The sequence below is a fragment of the Primulina huaijiensis genome, chromosome 16 (assembly GCF_012295235.1).
Source record: "Primulina huaijiensis isolate GDHJ02 chromosome 16, ASM1229523v2, whole genome shotgun sequence".
Lineage (NCBI taxonomy): Eukaryota > Viridiplantae > Streptophyta > Magnoliopsida > Lamiales > Gesneriaceae > Primulina > Primulina huaijiensis.
The window spans coordinates 16162796-16185561 of NC_133321.1; the positions used below are offsets into that span (position 1 = coordinate 16162796).

General features: G+C 33.3%; 2 protein-coding genes, 1 non-coding gene and 2 pseudogenes across 6 annotated transcripts; 2 read left to right on the top strand and 3 right to left on the bottom strand.

Moving 5' to 3' along the window:
* Positions 1-5465: 5465 nt before the first annotated feature.
* Positions 5466-5792, bottom strand: LOC140961076 (auxin-responsive protein SAUR50-like; annotated as a pseudogene).
* Positions 5793-11396: 5604 nt separating this feature from the next.
* Positions 11397-11871, bottom strand: LOC140962046 (protein SMALL AUXIN UP-REGULATED RNA 12-like). The gene has a single exon (XM_073420889.1). The coding sequence runs from the start codon at positions 11805-11807 to the stop codon at positions 11397-11399; it is 411 nt and encodes a 136-aa protein (XP_073276990.1). The 5' UTR covers positions 11808-11871.
* A 534-nt stretch (positions 11872-12405) lies between these two features.
* Positions 12406-12487, top strand: TRNAS-UGA (transfer RNA serine (anticodon UGA)). Its single transcript has one exon. It is a non-coding gene; the product is annotated as a tRNA-Ser (tRNA).
* A 207-nt stretch (positions 12488-12694) lies between these two features.
* Positions 12695-14552, top strand: LOC140961905 (putative HVA22-like protein g; annotated as a pseudogene).
* Positions 14553-14897: 345 nt separating this feature from the next.
* LOC140961908 (transcription factor E2FC-like) lies at positions 14898-19353 on the bottom strand. Of its 4 annotated transcripts, none has more exons than XM_073420689.1 (13): positions 18936-19353; positions 17725-17902; positions 17559-17612; positions 17367-17449; positions 17178-17266; positions 17040-17094; positions 16446-16498; positions 16322-16372; positions 16195-16243; positions 16041-16106; positions 15898-15974; positions 15496-15670; positions 14898-15401 (listed from the first exon to the last, which is right to left on the bottom strand). In XM_073420689.1, exons 1-13 carry the CDS (start codon positions 19185-19187, stop codon positions 15327-15329), a joined length of 1257 nt encoding a protein of 418 aa, XP_073276790.1. In that variant the 5' UTR covers positions 19188-19353; the 3' UTR covers positions 14898-15326. The 4 variants fall into 4 exon arrangements, with proteins under 4 accessions (XP_073276790.1, XP_073276789.1, XP_073276788.1 ...); XM_073420688.1 differs by having other exon boundaries at positions 16041-16109; XM_073420687.1 differs by having other exon boundaries at positions 15898-16106; positions 16322-16366.
* Positions 19354-22766: the final 3413 nt, after the last annotated feature.

Genomic DNA, 22766 nt, shown 5'->3' on the forward strand with positions numbered 1-22766 from the left:
AGAAATGCATCTTGAGTCATTGGGTCTAAGCGAGACCATTAAAGAAAATGGTATATCTTCATCACAAGAAAAAGCAAAAGCTATAATATTTTTACGACGACACCTTGATGAAGGTTTAAAATGTGAATATCTCATCGAAAAAGATCCCATGGCTCTGTGGAAAGGATTAAAAGAGAGATTTGAACATATAAGGGAAGTTATACTTCCGACCGCCCGTGATGAATGGAATATGTTAAGATTCCAAGACTTTAAAAAAGTCAGTGATTACAATTCAGCGATGTATAGAATAATCTCGCAGTTAAAATTTTGTGGACATGAGGTTACAGAATCGGAAATGCTTGAAAAAACATTTTCCACGTTTCACGCATCAAATATAACACTACAGCAACAATATAGAGTGCGTGGATTTGCGAGATATTCTGAACTCATCGCCTGTCTTCTTGTGGCGGAAAAGAACAACGAGCTATTAATGAGAAATCATCAGTCCCGACCCACTGGATCAACAGCATTTCCAGAAGTAAATGCTGTAAGCAAAAATGAATTTAAACCTGGAAACCAAAATCAAAGTTACAGACAAGATTTTGGTCGAGGACAAAATCGAGGTCGTGGTCGTGGTCGTGGACGTGGACGTGGACGTGGAAGTGGTCGTGGTCGTGGACGCGGCCGTGGTTTTGAAAATAATCGAGATAGTTATTTCTATAACTCATCTCAAAAGAACGTCCCAAACCACCCACCGAAAAGGCATCAAGAGAATATGAGTGTTAATGAGAATCACTCAAAAAGATTTGAAAGTTCTTGTTTCAGATGTGGTACTCCAGGACATTGGTCCCGTATTTGTCGAGCCCCTGAGCACCTTTGTAAACTTTATAAAGAATCAATAAAGGGGAAAGAAAAGGAGACCAACTTTACTGAACACAGTGAACCTTTGAGTGGTTCAACTCATTTTGATGCTGGAGATTTTCTGATTGATTTCTCAGATAATGATCAATTTGATGGTGGAATAAATATGTAAAATATTTTATTTTTTATGTATTCGTATGATAATGTTTTATAGTGTGTTATATTGTATTGTATTTTATTGTCAATAATTTTATTTCATTGCATATTTTTTTGAAGTTCAAATATGGAAAATGCTACGAACCAAGCTGAAGTTTGCATACCTGATAGTGGTACAACGCACACTATCCTCCGAGATAAAAGATATTTCTTGGAACTAAAACCAACAAAAACAACGGTGAATACAATATCAGGTCCTGTAGACTTGATTAAAGGATGTGGTAAAGCACAATTTTTGTTACCTAATGGTACAAAATTTTTGATCAATGATGCTTTATATTCACCACAATCGAAAAGAAATTTGTTGAGTTTTAATGATATATATTCCCATGGGTATGATACTCAAACAATGAATGAAGGGAATGAGAAATATATGTGTCTTACCACATATAAATCAGGAAAGAAATATGTGATTGAAAAACTACCAATGCTCCCTACTGGATTGCATTATACACATATACGTCCCATTGAATCAAACATGGTAATTGATAATTCTTCAATATTAACCAATTGGCATGATCGATTAGGACATCCTGGTTCAACAATGATGCGAAGAATTATAGAAAATACACATGGTCATCCATTGAAAGACCAGAAGATCTTTCAGAATAATAAGTTTCAATGTAAAGCATGTTCTCTTGGAAAACTTATTATAAGACCATCACCAGCCAAAATCCAAACTGAATCACCAATGTTTCTTGAACGTATTCAGGGTGATATTTGTGGACCAATCCATCCACCATGTGGACCATTCAGATACTTTATGGTATTGATTGATGCCTCCAGCAGATGGTCACATGTATGTTTATTGTCAACTCGAAATGTTGCATTTGCAAGATTACTTGCTCAAATAATAAAATTGAGGAATCAATTTCCCGATTATACAATCAAGAAAATTAGACTTGATAATGCTGGTGAATTTACTTCCCAGACTTTCAATGATTATTGTATGTCTATGGGAATCATTGTTGAGCATCCTGTTGCTCATGTACATACTCAAAATGGATTGGCTGAATCATTGATTAAACGTCTGCAAATGATTGCTAGACCAATGATTATGAAAACAAAGCTCCCTATTTCTATATGGGGACATGCAATTTTACATGCTGCTTCATTAATTCGCATCAGACCAAGTGCATATCATAAATACTCCCCATTGCAGCTTGCATTTGGTAAAGAACCAGACATTTCTCATCTGAGAATTTTTGGATGTATGGTGTATGTGCCTATTGCACCACCTCAACGAAAGAAAATGGGACCTCAAAGAAAGATTGGAATTTATATTGGTTATGATAGTCCATCGATCATTCGATATCTTGAACCACAGACAGGCGACGTGTTCACAGCACGTTTTGCTGATTGTCATTTTAATGAGGAAATCTTCCCAATGTTAGGGGGAGAACAGAAACATACCGAAAAAGAAATTACATGGTATGTATCATCATTGTTACATCTGGATCCAAGAACAAAACAATGTGAAAAAGATGTACAGCAAATTGTGCACTTGCAAAGAATAGCAAATCAAATACCAGATGCATTTGCAGACACAAAAGGGGTAACTAAATCATATATACATGCTGCAAATGCCCCTGCTCGAATTGAAATTCCGAAGAAACAAATTGAAGATAGTCATGATGTCATTAAACGCCTGAAGCGTGGAAGGCCAGTTGGTTCCAAGGATAAAAATCCTCGAAAAAGAAAATTCATAGAGAAACACAATGATCACAAAATAGAGAATGATGTTCCTGAAGAAACACATAATGATCACAAAATAGAGAATGATGTTCCTGAAGAAACACATGATGATGAAAATGTTTTGTCAGAACCACAAACTGACGAGAATCATGAAATCTCTATCAATTATATTAATACTGGAAAAATATGGAACCGAAAAGATATAGAAGAAATTGATGATATATTTTCTTATAATGTGGCAATCGACATCATAAATGATAATGAAGATCATGAACCAAAATCTTTTGGTGAATGTAAAAATCGGCAGGATTGGATAAAATGGAAAGATGCCATCCAGGTTGAATTGGATTCGCTAAATAAACGTAATGTTTTTGGACCTATAGTCCTTACACCTGAAGGTGTAAAACCTGTTGGATACAAATGGGTTTTTATTCGAAAGCGAAATGAGAAAAATGAAATAGTAAGATATAAAGCTCGACTTGTTGCACAAGGTTTTTCTCAAAGGCCTGGAATTGATTATGAAGAAACGTATTCTCCTGTGATGGATGCAATTACGTTTCGGTATTTGATTAGCTTGGCAGTATCTGAAAATTTAGAAATGCGTCTTATGGATGTTGTTACAGCCTACTTATATGGATCACTTGATAGTAATATATATATGAAAATCCCTGAAGGATTTAAGATGCCTGAAGCACAAAGTTCAAAACCCAGAGAATGTTATTCTGTGAAATTACTAAGATCATTATATGGGTTGAAGCAATCCGGCAGAATGTGGTATAATAGGCTAAGTGATCACTTGATGAAAAAGGGATATGTAAATAATTCAATATGCCCTTGTGTTTTCATTAAGAAAACAACATCCGGATGCGTAATTATTGCTGTATATGTTGATGATTTAAACATCATTGGAACAAATAAGGAAATTCAAGAAGTTGTGTCATACTTGAAAGAAGAATTTGAAATGAAGGATCTTGGAAAAACCAAGTATTGTCTGGGTTTACAAATTGAACAAAAAGAATGTGGAATATTTGTTCACCAGACAAATTATACAGAAAAGATCCTTAAACGTTTTAATATGGACAAATCAAATCCTTTAAGTACTCCAATGGTTGTTAGATCATTAAACATAGAAAAGGATCCATTCCGTCCATGTGAAGATGATGAAGATATTCTTGGTCCAGAAGTACCATATCTAAGTGCTATCGGTGCCCTTATGTATCTTACAAATTGTACAAGGCCTGATATATCTTTTGCCGTAAATTTATTGGCAAGATTTAGCACATATCCAACAAAGAGACATTGGAACGGAATTAAACATATATTCCGTTATCTACGAGGAACGACAGACTTGGGACTTTTGTATTCAAAAGATGCTAATCCAAGTATAATTGGTTATGCCGATGCTGGATACTTATCTGATCCACACAAAGCACGTTCTCAAACTGGATATGTATTTACTCGTGGAGGCACTGCAATTTCTTGGCGTTCACAGAAACAAACACTTGTAACAACTTCATCAAATCATGCCGAGATTATTGCACTACATGAAGCAAGCCGTGAATGTGTGTGGTTAAAATCAATGACTCAACATATCCAAATCTCATGCGGATTATCATTCGACGAGAAGCCTGTGATACTATATGAAGATAATGCTGCATGTGTTGCTCAAATGAAAGAAGGATACATAAAAAGCGACAGAACTAAACATATTCCTCCTAAGTTCTTCGCATTCACCAAGGAGCTTGAGAAGAATAAATGTATTGATGTTCGTCACATTCAATCAAGTGAAAACTCATCAGATCTCTTCACAAAGGCACTTCCTACGACAATATTCAGAAAGCACATATATAATATTGGGATGCGCAATCTACGAAATTTGTGAAGAATTGTTCGTGTCAACATGAGGGGGAGTTTACGTGACTGCACTCTTTTTCCCTTACTATGGTTTTTATCCCAATGGATTTTTCCTAGTAAGGTTTTTAACGAAGAAGTATAAAAACACGTAATGTAGACAATCATTATGATCATCATCACAAGGGGGAGTGTTGAAAATTTATTTAAAAATGTGAAAAATATTTGTGTTGAAAATGTGAATGTTGAATGTTGAAAATTAGGTAAAATTAGGTGTTGAATGTTGAAAATTAGTGTGTGATGATGTAGGTAATGATGTGTTTTATTTTTGGATTATTTGTAAAAATTTTCTATAAATAGATCTCTCATTTGTGAAGAAAATCACAATTGAGTTGAGAGAAAAATATTATAAAGTGTGTAGTGTGATAATTTTGAGAGTTTGAGATTTTTACTTTTTACCGTAAATTTTTACTTTTTCACAACAAATTGAAAATTTATTTCGAATAATAATAATAATAAAGAAACATGCAAGACTTTTCTAAGTCTCTCCAGTGGAACCCTAAAATCTGCTTACTGTTCTTTTCCCCATTGATAATTTCTAATCATCATTGATAATTGATTTGCTGAATTTATAATATTTTAGTAAAATAGAAAATGTAATTAAAAATTAAGATTTTATTGCAAATATATTCTATTGTTTTTTCCAACATTTCTACCTAATTGCACTCAAGTTAATTCCTCCCACATTGGTGGCCTTCCAATCCTCAAACTAAGATAAATTCGAGAAAAATTGAAAAACCAAATGAACGACAATACATCACCTAATTGCTAAAACATCTCTAAATCTTTCGAGTTATCATTGCTTAATTTCTATAATTCAGCGTTGAAATTAGAGACTCGAAAGCTTCTTCTCGGCAAGGAATATTGAGTCCCATGTGTTGCTTAAAGCCAAATTCTTCTCCTGCAGTTTGCAGTAGCATTTGAAATTCAGGGCTGCTCAAGAATGAAATAGGAACAATGTATCTGCTTCTGTTATCGCCTACGTACACTGCGAAATGCCCTTTCGGTACGTCCAAAGGCAGGCATTTTTCATTTCCATGCCCTTTCTTCTTCGATAATTTCGAGCATTTCTGTAAAATTTGTGTCACGACTGCCTTTTGTGACATTTTGCTTCAATTTCTGATGGCCGTTTGTTTGTTTTTTTAATGGAATTTGATTGCTTTTTAGTGAAAGAAATCAAATGTGAATTGCAAGATGTTTTTGGAGTTCGGGAAAGAATGAGAGTGGCAGTGTTATTTATAGACGTGAGATGTTGTCAGGAAAATTATATTTCAAAAAAATATTAATGGATTTTGCACCAAACAGCACATAAGCAGGTTCACAGTACTCCAAATACGGAACGTAATGTTGATTTTGGACACTGTATTCGAGTATATCTAGACTTAAGAGCATCTTTTGGAGTCGGGTTTTACTAATTTTTGTTGTCTTTTTCCATGACAAATTGGGTCAACCTTATCTTCCAACATATATTTTACCATATATAGATACAGTGTTAAATTTTATATTATCCTCCCGAATTTTAAACACGTTTATTTATTTAATAATTTCATATGTCTAAATCAATTAATTTAGCTAACGATCTTATTTATGATATATCATACACATACCAATCCAGGATTTCATAAAACGAAAGTTGTTATATTTCATCTTCAACCAAACACTGGAACACTTTTTATATTCCATCTACTATTACTAATAAATAAAAATTAAAAATATACTACATACTTGAACTTGTGTGTGCCTGAATTCTTGAGTACATTGTGTAGTTGTTAAATACTATGTTTCCAAAGTTCATTCAACCTTTGGCCTATCGATCGAGGAAAATGTCATCGCCGTATTAACAACAAACCCATCAAAATTTGGCCAGATTTTATGTTAAAAAAAAAAGCATGTGAAATATGAGTATATTATATGGATTGTATTTAGACACGTATAACCCAAGAGTAGGGCACACATTTTATGAGATGAAAATAGGTTATGTCGACGCAGTGACGGAATCGGGTTTTCATTTCTATCCAGGCTAGAATTTTTTAAGTTATGGTTGAGCTAATATTGACAAATGGAGCCCCGGTCTGCCGGAAAATAAAACAAAATTTTATGTATAAAAAATATCTGAAAAAGAAAAAAACAAGTGACCCGGGCTATCGTCCAGGCGGAGCAATGTGACGTCCCCGTTTCTCTTTCGAGAAATCGACATTTGCGCAGATAGGTTTTTAATCATTAATAGTATACATATAAAAATTAAACGTGTGTATATATTATAAGTATAGCAATCTCTCTATCACTCTCTTTGATTTTTTATATATATTTTTGAAGAGTCAAGTAAGGAAGTCAGCGAACATGAAAGTATACTTATATTTCTTTAAAGAATTAATAATTCCAATGAAGTTTAAATTTTAATTCGAAACCGAAAAATGGCTGTTTCCTTTGTACAGAAAGAATAGATTATTTGTAGATTGGTTTCAGGATATGTGGAAACATTTTAATTAGGGGTAGCTGAAAATGGCAAATCACAATTTATGCATCAGCATCAGAATTAATTCTACAACGTCGAAATATGTTTACAGATATATAGAAGACTATATTTATATATATGGCCCAATACAGCTATATTGCATTATTTACTTTTGGCCACCGATCGAAACCCTACTGCATTATGTTCTAAAGAAAATGTGCAAGTACTGCAGGAGACATGGATGTGTTGAATTTCTTGTTCCTTGTGATCTCAAAATTAAGCGTAAGCATATTCTTGTTTCTTCTCGTAGACATATGAGAACTTGGAAAAATATCGAAGTTTGGAATCTGAAGACAGAAATCTGAAAATATTTAGTTGTCTGTATACGATCATTGGTGAAAATGGAATCTGAATCACGCGAATTTCAAATCCATTAAAATATATATAGTTGTCCAAAATGGTAATGGAAGAATCGAAATACAAATAATTCATAGTAACGTACAGTTCCATGAAATGAAATTTACAGATCACAATGGCTAGATAAATATCACGCCGCATAAGAAATGTGTATAACGTGCGATCTAATGGAAATCCTAGCAGACGATCCGATGATTGATTTAAGGTTTTTTTTATTCTCTTTGTTTCTAAATAATTATGATGTTGCAACCAATTCAAATTAACCAAGTATTTTAACAAGATCAACTGACTTGAATTAACTAATTCCATGAAATATTATTCTCGACTTGAAAAATGATCAAATGTTCTATTTGTATAGAACAATAATTTATGCTTTCACGCGTGAAACTTAAAACAGAGATTTGCTCTAAATTATTATCATATTGAAAATAATGGTTGCGGTTATGTGAAAATTTGAATATATCTATATATCCTGTATTAGCAACTTTGGTTAAACACTCAACCACGACCTATATAGTATCACAATCCTTTGACGATCACAACGATATGGTGGCGAAGTCCATCGTCGATGGCCGGAGTATGAAGGAGTCCACCTAATCTCTCTCGGCTTTTACTTGTTGGCGGTTAATTAATTTTAAGCTTGATTGTCATGGAACTAATTACCGTTGTATGTCAAACTGGTTATGTAATAAATTAATGCTTCTCCAAACTTCTAAGTTTGTACAATTGTGTTCTTCCTTTTGTCGAAATGTTCTCAATTGATGTTCGTTCCTTCGGAGGATGTTTGAATGAGCTCTTTAAAACAACTTATACTCCGTTTGGGAATTTCTAATCAATGAAAATTATTTGATAAATCTTATTTTAAGATTTTAGAAGACGGTCTTATTAGGCAATTCTATGAGACAAATCTTTTATTTGAGTTATTCATTTAAAAAAATTATTTTTTATTTCAAAAATATTATTTTTTTATTGTAAATATGAGGAGAGTTGACCCGTCTCACGAATAAAAATACGTGAAACCGTCTCACAAGAGACCTACTCATTTTACTATCCTAAATATACCTCTCCAAAATTCAATGTGACAGATTCCAAAATACGTCCAAGATAATTTTATCTTTGCATATCTTTTTTTTTTTAATTATTATTAAATAATAAAAATATGTCATACTACCAAACGTATCATCATTTTTAATCTGGTATCACATATCTATATCTGTGATATGGATCGACCTGATATATATGTATAAGTAAAAATAATATTTTTGACATAAAAAATAATATTTTTTCATGAGTTGGGTTAGGTTGGAGACCCGTCTCATCAAACAAAATCCCCTACATATAACTTTGTTGTTCAGGTTACTTCAGTTGAAATATAGAGTAGAAAGTGGATACAGCGTGTTTGCTTGAGACTGAATATACTATATAGAGAAAGATGATATTTAAAAAAGCGTAGAAAATACAATATGATATCGACTTTCATGAAAATGTGAGTGACATGCGATCGAATAGTGTTGAGAATTACTGCAATTACGGAGACTAATTTCTTATGATGTTGCAACAAATTATTCTCGATTTGACAGATGATTAAATGTTCTATGTGCATTACAAGTATGTTATTAATCGTAAAATATGGGTAGAATATAATTGTAGGATACTAACTGATACTTTCTCACATGAAACTAAATGTAAATTGTAAAACATAGCACTTGAATATAAATCCAAACTATTTTTTAATAATTAAATTTTTTTTAAATAAATTCTAAATAAAAAAAGAACTTTTTTTAATATATATAGAACATATATCTCTTTATATATATTGATGTAAAACAAACTACAAGAAGGCAAACATGCTCTAATTATGGGTGTTCAAACTTCGGATAAAACCGAAAAAAATGAAAATCCAAATCGAAAAACCGAACACTGAATCAAACCGAAAACCGAATTTTATAATTCAGATAAAAATATTAAAACCAAAATTTATTTGGTTCGATTTCGGATTATATATGTCAAAACCGAACCGACCGAAAAAACCGAAATTTCATTAAATTAATAATTTTATTTTTATTATATATTTTTTGAGATGATATCAGTGAATGATAAATTATTTTGAATAATATTTAGTTGATTGTTGTTTATGTAATTCATTTAGACTTTATATTTAATTATTTTATTAAGAAATCAAGTAAAAAGATAACATATTATATTTTACAATATATTTATCTTATTAATTTAAATAATTGTATCTAAACCGAAATAACCGACCAAAAACCGAAATAAAAATCCAAAACCGAACAGACCGATAAACACGTCCAGCAGTAATTTCAGACCCGGCCCCTGCCTAATTAATCAATCCGTGTCTTCTCTCTATTTTGTCCTTCGTTATTTTAGAAAAAATGTGACATATAAATGGAGAGACATATACCGCAACAATAGGATATATATTTTAGGCGTTTATAATATGAGATATTAGTAATAAAAGAAGCAAAAACCTGTGGGTGGATTGCTCCAACTAGATTCCAGGTAAAAAAAGAAAAAAGAAAATAAAAGGACATGCACATTAATTTTGGCAGCTACCAACATCTTTGGGTAGCTGAAAGTGAGTCATCACCAAATCCAAATGACCTGGTTGAGGTAAATATGCATTTTTATTAATTCTTAATATATGACAAAATGGAAACTATTTTAAGAAAATGATAGCTTTGTTTGAGTAATCTGTCCATTGGCACGCGGAGAAACACGGTTTTGTTCATGCTATCAGCATTGTTAGTCTCATGTTCCACTCATCACATGATATGTGTGCTGAATAGATAAATTATGATCATTCGTTCAATCATGACGTATAAATGTGTGGTCATGATTCTTCACTCAACACGTATCATGAGATGAGTAGATGAGGAGAGGATATTACCCATATGAGTAACATCTATCAAGCCCATAAATACGTAATGAAATATATATTTCGAACATGTTTTGCGTGTATAGATAGATATATATGATCTTATTATTATTATTAAAATCAATTTGACTTGGTTTACGGAGTGCTCTAAACTAGTAAACTAGATTAAGGTTTCATTTATAAAAGTGGATTACGAATGACTCGATTTTATTACAATAATTCGACATCTATTACATTAGTTAAAAATATAAATAATGGGATTTCAAGAATGTCAAAACAAGTGGGATGGAATTTTTTTTTTTGGGCGTGTCTTTAATTAGTTAATATGTGTTATGGGCTCAACTAATTCTTATTATGAGCCCATTTAGCAATCAAAGGTAGGATTTTATGCCTAAAATATTTGGATTGGATTTGTGTAATGAGAGGCCATATTTTTAGTTTAATAATATTGAAGAGCAATTTTCCTTTTTTGTTTATCGAAAACAAAGATTGATTTCGTTTTCAGAACACTACAAAAAGCCATTCCTAGATCTATATATCATTGTTTATCTAGATATATGTTTAGTAATTTGATGTTCTATTTGAATGAAAGGATTTGAGATGATTTGATTTCAAATCTATTTTATTAATTTTTAATTTGATTCAAAGTCAGAATGAGATTTATATTTTTTCCTTCCATTTCAAATCTAATGTTTAACTTAATCATAGATTTCAAATGTTTTCCCACAAATCCAAGAATACGTATCTTATGAGACAGTCTCACGAATCTTTATCTGTGAGATATGTCAACTGATATTCACAATAAAAAATAATATTCTTAGCATAAAAAGTAATACTTTTTCATGGATGACTCAAAAAAAAGATTCGACTCATGAAATTGATCCGCGAGACCCTCTTAGAAGAGTTTTTGTGCAAATCCAAATCCGTAAATCAAACGAACAAGTCAACCAAACAATTCTTTTCGAATTATATGTTTTTCATTACGACAAATCTAAAATGGTCGATCGAAAACGAGTGAGACACTCTGATATTGTATAACAACCAAATTAACGCTAATCGTGGGAGGGAAATATTAAGTATCGAAATAATAGACTCGAAAGCTTCTTCTGGGCAAGGAATAGTGAGTCCCATGTGCTGATCAAAGCCAAACTCTTCTTCTGCACTTTGCAGCAGCGTCTGGAATTCATGACTGCTCAAGAATGAAATAGGAACAACGTATCTGCTTCTGTTATCTCCGACGTACACTGCGAAATGCCCTTTCGGCACGTCCGACGGCAGCCATTCTTCGGTTTCATGCCCTTTGTGTTTGGATAGTTTCGACAGAATTTGCTTGACGTGTGCCTTTTGAGACACTCTGTTTGAGTTTCTGACGGCCATTTTTTATGGACTAATTTGAGAATATTATTTCAAGAAAAATTAAGATATATCTGTGAAAGTGTGGTTGATTCGTTGGCTTGGAAAAGAATCAGAGTTGGGTGTGCGATATATATAAGGTGGAGATGTTGAAAAGTCGAGTTGAGAGATAAGATTTGACCATTTACGAGTTGACCATTTCTGAATTCTCTAGTCGGCAGTGTTATGAATTTCCAAGTCGATGCTTTGATTAGTCATAATTCGAGTTTTACATTTTTTTAAAAAATATATATATTCTAAATACAAAAATTAATCGCACGTGACCATGAAATTGTAAAAATTAATTTTTACTGGCAATTGTTTTTAATATTTTATTGACTACTTATGGAATTTGATTTATTTTTATATAAAATGAGACGTGGGGAGATTCTATCCATCTATATATCCACTTAAGTGCGACTCTATTCGAAGATTATTTGGATCATATTTAAATATATTGTATCATGTTCAAACATAAAATAATTACAGGCTACATTTCGGATTAAGTGAAATTTCAAATATAAAAACGAATATGTAAATTAATATATTTATGTATGAAAATCTTTAAATCGTTGAAACATAAGTCGATATGTCCGAGTGGTTAAGGAGACAGACTTGAAATCTGTTGGGCTTTGCCCGCGCAGGTTCGAACCCTGCTGTCGACGGATTGGTTTTTCTTATTATTTTGGCGGGCTTGGTTGCATTTATTTATTAAAAAATACTAACATAATTTACTCAAAAAGGCTGCATTCACGCTTGTTTTTGGAGATCAAAAAGAAGATGCACATTCTTAAACCCTCCTCAACTGTACACCCTCTCCTTCGGTCCTGTCTTCCCTGCCAAGTTAAATTGATTCAAAAAGGAGAAAACAAATTGAGCATTGAACAACCAAGTGTTTTCCTTTTCAATTGACCAATTGTGGGATCAAGAAGAACCTAATGGAGTCTTAAGTAGTTCTTACTAGTTAATTCAGTTTTCTTGGCCAAAACCAGTGTCTGAAAGTAAATAATTAACTAAATAGAATATTCAAGTTTGAATTTGGTTTTGCTAGCTCAATTAGTTCATTACTTTCACGAACAAAGAAATTACCTGAATTTGACATAGAAAAAGCTTAAATGTGTCCATTGCAGGGAGTCGAGATGATTGGATCTTTTATCTACAGAGGACTTTTGTATGTGCCATTTCAAGTTTTTTTCCTCCTGAAGAAGTTATATTCCTCTTTTTTTCATTTCACAAAGTTCTTGGTTTTGTACCCTCGGTGTTCCAGGTTAATTTTTGGCTATGCTTATCCTGCGTATGAATGCTTTAAAACCGTGGAACTAAATAAGCCCGAAATTGAGCAACTTCAATTTTGGTGCCAGTATTGGTATGCCATATACCTGATTCAGCTGCAGAAACTTTGATTGCTAGTTTTTTAAATCAAACCTCTCACTTACAGGATCTTGGTGGCTGGGTTGACAGTTTGTGAAAGAATTTGCGATGTGTTAATTGGCTGGTAAATTTTTAGTTTCTGATATTATAATTTTCAATTTTAACATGATTTTTTTGTAATTTTCCCGTTCTTGTTTGTAAATTGTGTCGAAGGGTTCCAATGTATGGTGAAGCTAAGTTGGCCTTCTTTACATACTTGTGGTACCCTAAAACTAAGGTTCGTTATTTCCTTCCAAATTAGCATATGGTATAAAAAAATTTAATCTTCATAAATTCTAATTAAACCTGAACTGATTTCAGGGAACGACATATGTATATGCTCTCTTTTTTCAGACCCTACATCGCAAAGCATGAAACTGAAATTGATCGTAATTTGTCAGAGCTAAGGACAAGGGCTGGAGATATGATAATCTTGTACTGGAAATTTGCTGTAAGCCATGTCCAGACAAGTTTTTTTCCAGATTTTGCAGTATGTTGCTTCACACTCATCTCCTTGGGTGGCTCAGGTGTTTACTGCCAAACTTTTAATGTTATTTCGTTTAAGTTTTGAATCTTATATCTTCTTGTCAGTCTGTCACAGACTCACAATTATATTATAGAGGCGTTCACTAGTTGTCATTTAGTTCTATAGCTCTGGATTATCGTGGAACTTATTCGACCATTGTACATGGTTTTAAAAAGTAGTTTTTTTTTTTCTTTTCCAATCGTGTATTTTTTTATTTCGAGGTTGCAGCCACAACAGCAAGCGACCACTGTCCCAAAATCCACAGTAACATAAAATCACAGATCAGCCCGTACAAAACAAGCACAGGATGAACAGCTTTCATCTCCTGCTTTGAGTACATCTTCAAGTGAAAACCAAGAAGACATGTCAGAAGAAGCAGAACCCTCAAAATCTTCCAAAGCTTCTCACCCTCGTACAGTCTCTACGGAACAAAAAAAACAGTAACAGCACTGACCATTGTCGAGCCAAGTAAAATTTCAAACCCTACTCATGAAATGCAGAATGCATGAGTGCCTTCAAGAGAGAGCGAAGACACTCAAACAGAAGAGTTTGTTTTGGAAAATGTACAACCAGTGACCCGATCAAGGTCTAGGAAACACGGTCTGTAATAAGTACTTGAGTGTGGTGATATTGATCGTAATGACATTTTCATTTTTTTCATCTTGCAGATGTTTTCATTGTTATTAACAAATATCGAACCGATTATGACGTCATTAATTCTTTTAATCGTGAATCGTTGTAATTTTAATTTGGAAACAAGTTACAAGAAACCATAATTGAACTTGGTTTAAGGCCTTCTCTTGCTGTTTTATGTTCTAGTGCTTGTATAAGATGACAAAGAACTGTTTATTGTGCCTACTTGTTCTTGATTTTGCAGTAGTTTTTAATAGTAATCCCATAATTTTATTTACTCAACGTACAAGTTAAATGAGATTTATCGCCAATGAATTTGGAAGATTAATGGTAGCATTATACACACGCTTCCAAAATTTTCATTAACTCGAGAAGTACATGCAAACACTTTAGAGTATCATCGACAGAAAACTGAAAGTTAATTAATATAAGAACATGTTAAAAAGTAAAAACTAAAGAAAATAAATATAGTTGTGATAGTCGAAGGCAAGTTAAAAATACCACGATATATTTCTTGCCTCTATAGCAGTAATTGAAAATAATAATTCTAAAATGAAAAAGTTCGAAGGCAATAAAACCAAAAGATGACTTTTCAATAGTTGCAAGTGACCATCAAAACTTACCAACTAGCTCCTATTACTACAGAAACACATTCTGAATGTCAGCACCTACAAGAGAGCTCCGGTCACAACCTGCTTATTATAATATAAGCCTAGACCATCAAAACTTGTTAAAGTAACTTAATCCCGATGCCACTCATTCAAAAATGAATCCATCATGATTCATCCCCTCATTGTTTAAAGGGGTAAAGAAAAAAAAGGAATTTTTTTAAAAAAATACGGTGGTCTAAAATAGAGGCCAATGGGCTGGCTTTTCTTCCTGCTGCGGGTTAATATTTCGGAACCCTGAGCATCAAGACTCCATTACAAAATTTATTATAAATCTACTTCGCCCCACATATCTGTAGCACTGACCTCAGGATATGATCTGAACCAATAGTCGTCTTCAATCTACATAGCAACAGCATGCATAGTTATAAAAACAAACAAGCTTCATCAGCCATAGGGGGTCGAATTAGTAGTCGTGGTTATCAAATGAACTTACACCAGTATCCCAGGGGACTATTTTGTGGAACTCATGCGCTTCTGAGCTCATTTCTGCATCATAAGGAATTGAAGATGGACCTGTATTATTGACCCTTCTGCTACTACTTGAGGAAAATGAATCCAATAATTCAACGCGTTTGGCAGATCTGTCCTCAGTTTTCTGCTCTCTTTTACTGCAAGTGATGCAATTTCGCCGTTAGAACATGGTATAGATTATGGATATGGATGCATCTGAAAAAATGAACTAAGGCTCTTTAATTCTCTTCGTTGTCGCGACATTTTTTCCACAATAGTCACACGTTCGTGTGGAGGCGTCTTGATTTTCAAAAACTTTACCACATTAAGTCTCTGTAAGCCAATTATTAAGAGGACATATCCACAATGATGAGACTAAGAATACCTAAGACAGTGCACACCAATTGGTCCAGTGGTGCTTCTGATCAGGAGTCTGTACTCTTTTTCACGGAACAGAGTACCCTGCATGACATATACTGTTGAGAAACCAATGTCCCTATAATTTATTTTTAAATGAAAAGTATCAACCTCATCAGGATCAGGAACTTCTACAAAACTAGCACGAGGAGCTTGCACAGCGAAGACAATTTCATCCTGCTAAAAATTGAAGCATAAATATAATCAGTCTGGAGGGCATGAAGACAGGTGTAGAGAATGCTAGTAAAACATGGAGGTACCATACCCTGAGTAAGGGAAGGCTCGCAAAATCTTGGTCAGTCACAAATAGATTCCTGGAACAGTGAAAGCACAGAAATATTGAAGAGATTGAATTTTATAAATGACTCAAAAATCAACATAATAAAGCATACTTTTGACAATTCTGATCAAATTCTAGCTTCCTTAAGTGCACCAGTCTGTCCCTGTATAAAGATGATATGATAGCACACGATCTTAAGCTATTCAACTATAAAGGATCTCTCTTTTAAACCAAACCTTATGCAATCATCAAGCCTGGACTCTTCAGCACTTAGATATTCAACTTCAGCCTGTCATAACATAAAAACTGTATGAGGTCAAAATTAATATATCTACATATAGGCACTATATGCTATTCGTCTCATACAAAAGTCTCTCTATGCTACTTGTCTTGTGTACTAAGATGCACTGGAATAGTGACTATCGTCGAGACAAGCAACACCCAACTCAGATTTTTCCGTGAGATAATATGATAAATAAGGTTTAGCAGGAAGCTCAAGAGAGAGCAACATGCAAAAGAACGTTGTAACTTGTAACCAAACACTATTCTGTTCTTAACAAATTCAGGTCAAGTCAAACTCAGGCACATGATCAGTGAACCTAATCAACAATCAATCAGGCTTCAGATAGAAACTTTAACTCAACTATGTAGTCAAAGATTGCAAGCAATCATCTATGTTCCACATAATTTGATATGAACTTGTCTGCTATTGAGAAAAAAACATGTTCTGCAATCCTGGAAACATTATAGAGAATAAGTTACTAGTGACTACATGACAACTTTTAGAAACAGATTCTGTAACGACTGACGTTGAAACATTATAAGATCACCTTCAAGAGGGAGGCTTCATCATCCAGTTCAGTAGGTCTATAAATTCCAGAACCTCTGAAAATGGTGAAGTTTCATGACAAGTAAATAAAAAAATTATTTAAACAGTATAAAAGTAATATCAGGGGGCAGTCATATACTTCGACCGTATGTGATTCTTTGTTGTTTTCTCAATTAAATTGATGCCTTCAAGAACATTTGTAATATCATATACTCTCCTCTTCTGGACCTGTATCCCAAGTGACGAGTAATCAGCAATTTTTTATACGTGCAAAAGTAAAACTGATCCAACTAACATATCTTGTCGGTTCAATATCTTAGATCGATACCTCTAAAATATTTGCAGTTCTGTTCAGAAGGGTACCATCCTCGGCCTCCCGGATCAACTCGATAAATTTCTTTGTCAGCAAGCCTGCCACATGATACTCTCTGTTGTCAGTTACTAAAACTTAGTTACTATGCAGCTTTATTTCAAAATATCATCCTTTATTTTAGATATTCATTAATGACCCAGAGTTTACCTAAAGAGCTATCATACCGACAGCAGGCACCCAGATTTAAGTTATCAAGTGACTCTGCAAAAAAGAGCTGTCAATAACAAACTCTATTTCACTTGAAACATGGTCAATCAAACAAGTATAAACGACCCAAATTTACAAATTGATTAACCTTAGTACATTACTTTACCTAACTTGGTTTCCTGGCTAAAAGTTTTGGCTTGTTTAACAGAATTATCTTTAATGTTCCCCCTGCCAGCAATGCAAGATACTTTTAGAGGTAAAGAATTCTTTACTACTGCCATATTATGAACTTGGACATGCCCATCTTCATCCATCTTGACTTCAACGCTTCTAAAGTCATTTAACTGGTTGAAGTTAAATAGAAACATTCATAAACAGATGTTTTACATGTTCAAAGACGCAAATAATAAATGATTAGGCCATTCAATTGATTTTTTTAGAATAACAAATACGGGGCAAACCTACAGACAACTAAACAAAAACAGTGAAAAACTTCAAGACACAAGCATAGGAAGTTCTTTACTGAGTTCTGCTTAATGTATTGGTGAGACATGAATCTGCTCTATTAAATACTAGTAATCTAGAGCAGGTGACGACCCAGCACCATCTTATATATGTTTATAATGATAAGAAACTCGACTATCTTTGACAAGGTCACTGGTATGTCAGCTTTTCGGATATCCACTTAGTGCTGCCATAGACATGCCAAGTGCTTTACAAGCGTTCAAGACAAAGATTATATAAAACAAACATCAAATTTCATTCAGGATTACAATAGGACAGTACTTAAGATTACACGTGACCAAGTTACGGACTTGCTCCTGAATAAAGTTCAAACCTTTATTAAAAAATGATAATCCAAGGACTAAGTTCAGTCATTGTCAATTTAAAAATCACATTGGTTTTCCTCAGCACCATAGCACCCGAACATCAAATTTTGCTAGCTCATGTATGATGTAAATGCTTTTCAAGGTTTTTAAAGATAGAGCTATCAGCAACTGGAAGATGTCGCTTAACAGACATAATCCAATTTCAGGCATGATAAACTGTATTGATGGTAAAAACTTTAGATGCTGAATCTACATATTACAATTTTGAAACTATACGGTTAACACCAGATTCTTTGCCCGTACAAGAGCTTTCCCACGTATTTCAAAATCCGGATGGAGACAGAAAAAATTTAAAATTAAACAAGAATGCGTAGACCAAAATATTAATTGAAAGAGGATAAAAAAAAACCAACAAAAAAGAGAAAAAACATGCACGATTCGGAAAATCCAAAGAAAATCATCTAACGAACAACTCCTCCACGATATGCACACTAAGAAAGAAAAACACAAACGCAATTACCTTTATGTCTCTAGCTAAAATACTCACCGCAATGCTTCTACGTACTGAGCGAGACTTTGGAAGCGGAACGGGAGATGGATAAGAACCCTCTCGGTAGCCAGAATCATTAAGAATATCACGAGTGTTGCGTTCATAGTTGGTGGGGCTAATGTGGGCAAATGGTTGAGACCTTTTTTGATGCGAAGAAGGCAACATTTGCGGAACCTGAAACTGGTACTGAGCCTCCAGTTTCATTCGAGACGTCGAGTTCAGATCAAATTTTTCGCCCAAATTCGACATATCCTTCAAAACTATTTTCAATCAAAATAAATAAATTTAGACCCAAAACACTAACCTATTCTTTTGCGAAAATATGCGTGCGGAAAGGTGAATTTCAAAAGAGAGAACTAGATAGAAATTGAAAAAGAGTTTTGGTTTTGTGAAAACAGCGGGAGGAGAGAACAGAGAGGGGTGGAGGCAGTCAATTCAAATCACCACTCGAGTGTATTGTAGTCTCTATATTTATACATATGGGCCGCCGCTTAAATGGGCGTCCATTGTTTAATTATATATTGGTGAAATCATATTTTCTAAACTTCTATTCATACTTAAATAAATGATAAATTAATAGTTTATCAAGTTACAAAATAAATTTACTATTCAATAAAGTATATATGTGCAATCTCCTACAAATTTATGTTAAAATGTGATATATAGAAGAAATAACATCGAATAACTTAATTAAGAATTAGGTTATTGTGACAAAATGGCCGATGAAAGAAGTAAATAACAATAACAATGTTGTGAGATCGTCTCACAACTATAAAATGTGCAACTCATGAGTTGAGTTGACACGATTCATAATAATCAGGAATAGTATTATTCATAACAAAAAAATAATATTTTTTTCAAAAATTATGTGGGATCAAAAATTTATCTCATAAAATTAACATATTAGACTTCTTTCCAGAATTAGAGTTCGAACACCCCCTTTTTTTTTGAGGTATATGACTGACATAAAACTCGACTTGGTAGATCGTTTAACATAAATTTTTATAATACATGTTCAAATTACTGGATGGGGACGAGAGAGCACCAATTCCACACCCTTTGATGTTTTGGTTAATAATAATAGGTGGCAGAAAAAGATGGGTCCTAAAACAGCTCCTCAAATTATTAATAAAAATGTCAAGTCAATATAAATAATATATTAATAGGTTGAGTGGTTTAGTTGCTGGCCAAAAGCACGTTTCCACATGATGCTAAACGCTACAAAATAAAATGGATAAGGTGCAATTTTCATGTGACACTTCTATTAATAGGGAGAAGCTTGTTAATGCATAAATTATATTCTTTTATAATGAATATTATATGAGTTCTATATTTTTTTTAAAATGATATAATTTAACAGTAATAATCAATATTGCATTCTACATATAAATATATTAATCAACTTAGGTTACATTTGGATCGAGGATTTGATTTAACATAATATTTGAAGAAAAAATTTAAATTGACTTCATATTGAGATAAATTTGGAATCCACTACAATTACTCAAAATATAATAATATGTTATGATTTGAAATTGATTATCAAGTGAAGTTATTCCAATAGATTTGTTATTATAGATTTGAAATATTAAACATCAAATTCATCTATCCAAATACGACATTTTTAAATTATTAGAGATCTTGTTATATTATCAAATACTTGAGATCATGCGAAAACTAATTAATAAAATTGTGAGAAATAGAAGTGGGGAAAAGGCAACTCACTTTTTATTTGAGAAAATGAAAAGAGGATGAACAAGAGAATAACTCCAAGTGATGCCTATACAAAAGCTACGAAATGTGCATGTTGCAGCTTCTTTGGATATATAAGCTAGACAAAAATTATACAGTCTTAGGGCACCCACATTGGTGCATTAATGGGTGATTATTAACGCCCATTAATGTTCATGCACCAATGTGGGTGTAGAAGTTATTAATTTTGGCTGACATGGCAGCCAAGAAATTCATTAGAATGAACGGCATTATTTCGCAAGTTGACTGTCGCTAATTAAGGCATGTTCTGAAGAAATTTTTCATTTCTTAATAATATTTTAATGAATATTGGAATTAAGTTATTTTTAAAATAATAATACTATTTATTTTTAGTAATATTTGTTGTAAAATTTTAAAAATATTAGAAAGATATTGAAATAATTAAAAAGAAAAAAAAATGAGTAAGTGGACAGTGAGACCCATAAATAATGAAAGTTGATATTAAATGAATGTGGGTGTGAGTTAATAATGGGAAAGTGTTAATGTAATGAATATGTGGCTCGTGGACCCCATAATTTTTGAGGAGATGGAGAGTTATTAACATGGATTAATGAGAACGGATGCGGATGCCCTTACAATTAGTATCCATCTGTCACCATTAATTATGGATCAAATTAAATGTCGAATGTTGGATTTAAATAATAAAATGACTATTATCACAGACTAAGAAATTATAAATAAAAAAAGGGTTTTTGAGAAGATGTTCCGGCGTTTTCGAGCGGTTTATAATCGATCAGATCACGGTGCTCTCTTATCTTGAAAATTGTAGAAAACATTAAATTGGTGTACAAGAGTATGAAGCTAATCGAGGTCAAACACGATAGCAAATGGAAGATATAGATGTCACAGTTAAGCTGCTTGGAAGCAGATCGAAGAGTGGTTTGTGAAAGTGGTAGGGGCTTGAAAGGGATAGGACATCAAGTCCAGTCCTTTGTCCAATATGTATAAAACCTCTAGTTTTTGGCTTTAAAGAAAGTATGCATGCACTCCAGGTGTAAGAATTAAGTCGAAACTTAAAATAGATTACTACGCCATTTATAAAATTTTACTGAGGAGACTAAGTCTTCATCCCTGTCCCAGTTCCTGAATTTTTACTTGGAGAGTCCCCATCCTCGTGGAGATATATATTCATGTTCACTCTGATAATACATATATAATTATATATATACAATATATATGTGAGCACCTGCCCACGTGGCATTATTGAGCTTATGCCACGTGGTCATTACATGGGCAGGCACCCATTTATGCCGCCCTCTTGGCGAGCGTAATATTTTTCTATATATAATTCAGGGGGTTGAAGGAGGGTTCGGGGACGAGTATCTCAATCCCATCCTTGCCCCATATCCTTGCCCCATATCCATCTCGAGGAATCTGAGATGGTTAGAAGTCGATTTTCACACCAACATTTTTTCGATCGAACTTGTCACTTAGGATTTGCACAGTATATGGATGACAATGAGCAGAGCGGGGGCTTGTTTGCCATCACCATCCTCGCCCCCCAAATTATATATCCGTACCCATCCCCACATTAAATAATCGGGGAATCCTCATCCTCGACCATGCGGAGATTTAATTTTCATCCATATCCTCATCTCCGCTTCAAACACCCATTGAGTTGGCCAATAAGTATTTTTATTCTTATCATTAATTATTATGGGTTCACAGATGAGGATAGCATCCGCATACCCATCCAAATTTGTTGCAGGGATTTAAAAAATAATCGAACCCGAACTCATACCCGATAATGCTCCCATGGGACCTCAAACCCGTAGAGAAAATTGTCATCCCTAGCTCAATGAGATTTATCTGACTAACATGGCTGCGGGATAACATTGACACGAATGTTTACCCAGTGTACACCAAAAAACAACGACGGCGAATTCTCATATTATTAAAAAACTCATTGTATTAGTCATCAATTTATATATGTAAAAACAATTATCCATATGAAATTAATATCCCAAAAACAGTTATTTGTGATTTATAAAATATATAAAATCTTGACTTAAAAAAATTAAATATTATATAAAATACCGATTCAACCTAATATCT